Source organism: Dipodomys ordii, unplaced genomic scaffold (genome assembly GCF_000151885.1).
Source record: "Dipodomys ordii isolate 6190 unplaced genomic scaffold, Dord_2.0 Scaffold59, whole genome shotgun sequence".
Taxonomy (NCBI): domain Eukaryota; kingdom Metazoa; phylum Chordata; class Mammalia; order Rodentia; family Heteromyidae; genus Dipodomys; species Dipodomys ordii.
The window spans coordinates 4,364,070-4,369,417 of NW_012267275.1; the positions used below are offsets into that span (position 1 = coordinate 4,364,070).

The window sequence follows — 5,348 nt, forward strand, 5'->3', positions numbered from 1 at the left end:
CAGCTCAAGGCTAGCACTCTACCACTTGAGCCACAGCGCCACTTCCGGCTTTTTTTTCCTGCTTATGTGGTGCTGAGGAATCGAACCCAGGGCCTTATGCATGCAAGGCAAGCGCTCTACCACTGAGCCACCTTCCCAGCCCTACAAAACTTCTTGTACAGAAAAAAATATTTCCCCAAATAAAAGAGAAACTTACTTCCACCTGAGTAATATTTAGTAAGGGTTCCATCCTACTTTTTGATTATAAAATTTGGAGAAAATATTAATGTAATCTAACATTTCACTTTGTAAAGTTGACTTTGTAAAGTCAACTTAGTAACCAACACAGCAATGGCAATCAAGATAACATTTAAACAATCTGAGTCAGTTTTTCTTGATTTTGGCCTTTAGTCAGTGAGAATGGTCTCTCCACACAGGCATGTTTGGTATTTACAAATCTTACATCTTGCCAGAGTTGGCAAATGATTGTTGCTAAGAAAAAAACGCCAATTCTCCTTAACTTAGGAGTACACCTAAGTTACCTCCAACAGATGTCAATATAAACGTGCCCCTAATGCACATAAGGACATAAATTTACAGAACTAAGCTAAGAGCATGGCTAACTTCAATGGCTCCTGACTGCCTGCATAGTAGCAACAGTCAAACTGCCTTCTCTGCCCTTCTGACTTCCCCAACGTATATTTCTTATCTGCCATTGAACAGGCTAGTTCCCTTCCTCAAAATACCATTCCCCTTTGCACTTTCCTCTCACACACTGCTCAGAGGTGACTTCTTAATAGGTTCCTCTCTACATCTAAGAGAGTCCATTTCTTTCATTTCCCTAACAGCTTCAGCCATTACAAGACTTACAACATGGCCAGCAACTCTAAGAGGCACCATCTTGTAGTTACTAAAAGCAAGGAGGTGAAGCCAGAATTTATACCTTGCCTCCATTATTTACTTGTTGTGTGGCCTTGAGAAACTACCTTCACTGCCATTAATATCAATTCTCTCATCTCTAAATACCAATAATATCTACTTTGCTGTAACAGTATTACCTATCATCTTGCTGTGAAAAATCAGTGGTTCTAGGATGGTGCCTGTCACATGATGCACACTTAATGTTCTATTCTTACAAGTAAATGGGTAAAAGGAGAGCCCAAAAATGCGAGGTAAGAGTCTTGTGGATCCGGAAGTGCAGCCATTTTGAAATAGTATTGTTGCTTCTTCAGAAAAAGCATTCAAGTACTGTCAAACAGGGGCAAATGACAAGTTCACACAGTCCCTAGAAGGAGAAGATAGGAGCTGTTTTTATGACAGTTTATCTTTTGCTGTGGCAAATCACACAAGAAAAAGAAATGAGATGTTTCACAGAGCCAAGAATAGATGGCAAAGTCAGGCACTAGTGGCTCATGCCTGTAATCTTAGTGACTTAGGAGGCTGAGTAGCCAGACCAGGCAGTAAAGTCCCCGTGAGACTTATCTCCAATTAACTACTCAAAAAAGCTGGACGTGGGGCTGTGGTTCAAGTTGTAGAACATTAGTTTTGAGCACAAAGAGGCTCAGGGATAGCACCTAGGCCCTGAGTTCAAGTCCTACCACCAGCAAAATCAAATAAAGTAAAAGGTGGCATCATAAAAATGTGCCATACTTTCATTGTAAAGAGATTCTGTCTGATGGTGTGGAGCTATCCAGTACTACTCTTCTGAAGCAGAGACAGTTATGTAGTGGAGAATGTTACCCTATAGAAACAAACTTCAAGTAGGATCTCACCATATTTAGAACCTCTTTTAATCATTTTTTCACTTGGTAAGTGAATTAAGAAAAAAACGTGAAGAAAAAGTGTTATGGAAGTAATTTTCTTTCAAGAGAAAATAAAAAGCAATCACAACAATTGCTAGATGAACACCTTGTCTAAAATAAAATGACAGACTTATATATTGTAATATGTCATTTGAAGCAAGGGCCCCTTGGCTGAGAAAAACATTCAATGTTTATTTCCTTAAATTAATATAACTATTCGCACATGCATCTGTCTAAGACCAATAAAACAAAACAAAACAAAACAAAAAAACCTCTGAGTGCCTTTTTCTGACCAACTTGAAAAGAAAACTCAGTCACTCTTGTTTGTAAGCAAATCAAAAGGTAACTGAGGAGAAAAAAAATAATCAGTGACTATTTCTGCTCCCTGCAGTGTGTGTATACAAAGAGTAAAGTGAGAAGAAGGTGCTTTTGCATTCATAGAAGAAAAATTCAGAAAAGCTTGCACACCTTTCCGTTTTTTTTTTTTTTTAATAATGCTCCTTTGTTCAATAGGGCTGAGCTTGAAATTTTTTTGGATTAGCTTTTCATCTTGTAGAAAAGCAAGGTAGCAATTTTGCTTAAGTAATTGGCAGTGATATGTTCCTGTACTCAATCACTTCCTTCTGGCAGAAAGAGATTGGAGGAGGAGCGTAGCAGGGGAGGAGCCAGGGAATGAGCAGAAGGCCAAGAGACTACTCAGAATCTGCCATTCAAAACCAGGGCAGCTTTTAACAGGGTGTCAGCAGAAGTATGGTGGCAGCCACTTATTGGTATGCCAAAGAAAAAAAGGCCCACAGGCCAAACTGCCACATGAAGGCAGCATTGCCTAGGCGTGATTTAGCTCCTCCCCTCCCGTCCCCCATAAACCTTTGATGTCCTACACCAGAAAGTAAATCCATTTCCACTCCCTCCACCTGGATTGTGAATGTTTGAATTCTCCAGTGCCATGAAAACCCCTATATAGAAATTTGCCATCTGACTTAATTTTTCTGATTAGAAAAGCCAGCGGAACGAGGACCAGAAGTTTAACGTTCACATCCACTAAGCTAGGCAAGCAATTGGCAGTGACAGTGTACTCTAGGGTAAGCAGAAATGTTGTGTAGTCATATTTAGTTTTTATATTAATAAATGAAATATATAAAATAGGGCACTTGTTGTCTTTCAATATGAAAGAATTCCCGCAAAGGTCCAGGTGACAGAGTTTAATGTATGCTTTATTATTACCCCATTAAAAATTCTATTCTCTCTTATAAACTGTAAGCATTCCAAGAATTGAGTTCAGGTTAAAGAATGGGTCATGTAATCTCAAACTTCTTCCTGCTATTTCGTTTTGTTGGAGAGTAGAAACTCTCCAAACCCTCAGCATAAGTTCCATACAGTTTATCCAAAGCTTTGGGAAACCCTAGAGCCCTTTTATCCATCAAGAGGAATTCAATGCTATTGTAGTAGAGAGACATTCTTTCCTTGTCTTTTCATTTAAAGAAACATACCAAGCCTGAATAGACTCCAGGCTGGGCTGGAAGATGGAGTGATTTTTATTAGGAATCTACTATAGATACTGACTAATGCTTGAAGACAATATTTTTAAAAAGAGGAAAGAAAGAAAAGATTTTTCACTTTATGCCTTGGAGGGTAGATTGGTTACAATTTAATTTCTAAGAGGAAAAATTTATGGAATAGAATGGTCCAACATTTCTCTTTCTTCCTCTCACATATGAGAAATATAAACTAGAAGGACATCTGGAAAGGAACAGTAATCAGAAAGCAAAAATCCAAACCATTGATGTTTTGATGGAGACAGACATAACTAGATTCACAAGGAGAAAAGCTGTAACCTATTGAAGCTAGAAAAAAAATTCCATATGCATTTTACCTTTTGGGCAGTTCCAAAGCAAAATTCTATTTCAGAAGCCCTTTGTAATATGAAACCCACTGTAGATAAGATATAAGTGAGGAGAGTCTGTTTTGCAGCAGCAGGAAATCAAATTGGTTCCAGAAACGAAGTTACATGACAAATGGTTTACTAGTATTGCTGGAATTGGAAAGCTTGATTGAATTATTTTCCATAATCATCTTTAAAAAAGATTTTGAAATAACGTTGCCATACTTGGGGTGGGGGGGAAGGGTTGGTCAGTGTGTGCTGCTGACTTTGAGAGGTTTCTCATTTTATTGTGCTTTTAACGAGAGTATTGTAATTTGTTGTCAAAATTTAAGAGCTCAGTGGTAATTTATAAATTTTGTTCAAGCCACAGTTTTTTAAATAAAAATCTCAATTTCACTTCACTAAGACATATTGTCAAAGATTAAACAGGTTAACATGTAGATATATTTTATTGTCTCTTACAAGTGAGTTTTCGTTCTAATCTCAGTTCCAGTCAGCCTTGCTTTATTTAAAAAAGCATCTGGAAAAGTTCATTAAGACTTGGTTGGTTTTAGATTTTAGAAGAAGGGACTTATAAACAGCAAGAAATCTTGCTTCAACATAACCCAGAGTTTTTTTTTTTTTTACTTATGCTTGAAGGTAAAATGAAATCATTCCTCTGACTGAAGTCAGGAACAAGTTAACTATCACTTAGACCACAGCACACGACTACAGAGATTTAGAAGAAATCACAGTTCAATAGGATGTGACTAGACGTTTGAGACTATTTTCCAACAAGGAAAAAAAAAAACTTTTTCCCCTTCAATACTTACAGTCTTTGAAGACTACAGCCGGGTCTCTGTGAGGCAAGACTTGGGCAATGATGTGTCTCAGAGATTCCAAGGTCCTGTCCATCTCGGGTCTGCCTGTGTGAGTCTGCTGTACAAAGTGTCCTCATGCCTGAATTCTTGCAGTTCTGAACTGAATTTGTGCAGCTCATTGATGCACTGGATTACCAAAGAATCCCTTTTAACATCTGCCAATCAGACATTTCCCAGAATCTAAAGACCCCTTAGGGGGCCCTCCTCTCAGGCTTACTTATCTTTGTTGTATGCTGAGCTAATTAGCTCGAAAGGCTGGCTGACAGGCAAGTTCCCATTGCTTCCTTCTGTTAAACACACCCACCTACAGGCTAGCAAGGGAAGCTCAATAATCATGGGAACAGATTTCCTCTCCAACCAGATTTTGCCTGAGTGCCGTGCAGCTTCTCATTTGAATTCTTTCTTTAGGCCCTCCATCTTCAAGTGTGCTGTCCCTAGAACATGGAATTAAGGAATTTATTTCTTAAGGCAGTTTCCTAAATAACAAAGGAGCAGTTCAATATTGCTAGCAATATATAATCAGTATGATTAACATAAATTTTCTTTCAGAAAAGGAATATTATGAAGATTGTAGTGATAGTTGGATTATGTTTTGTAACTGAACTTAAGAACATCTCTTTTGTCAGCTGTAGTTTTGTGCCCTTCAAGCCCCTTACACCATTGTGATCATTTCTGGTGAGCCAGTAGCAAGCAAAACTACAGATTGTGTGAGAAAACATGTTTCCCTATTTACCCTTCAAGGCAAATCAGTCCCATGGTTGACATTAATTAATTTTGATATCATTCATTTTCTTTCATCTCACAATAATTATATTCTATTAAAAA

At 38.0% G+C, this 5,348-nt stretch overlaps 1 protein-coding gene across 1 annotated transcript in view; it reads right to left on the bottom strand.

Moving 5' to 3' along the window:
• The window catches only part of Lix1 (limb and CNS expressed 1), a 53,624-nt gene extending 48,789 nt beyond the window's left edge, over positions 1-4,835 (bottom strand). The window contains exon 1 of the mRNA XM_013022023.1: positions 4,476-4,835. Coding sequence (XP_012877477.1) covers positions 4,476-4,557 — 82 coding nt within the window. The 5' untranslated portion in view covers positions 4,558-4,835. The remainder of the gene's footprint in view (positions 1-4,475) is intronic.
• Between the last annotated feature and the right edge of the window lie 513 nt (positions 4,836-5,348).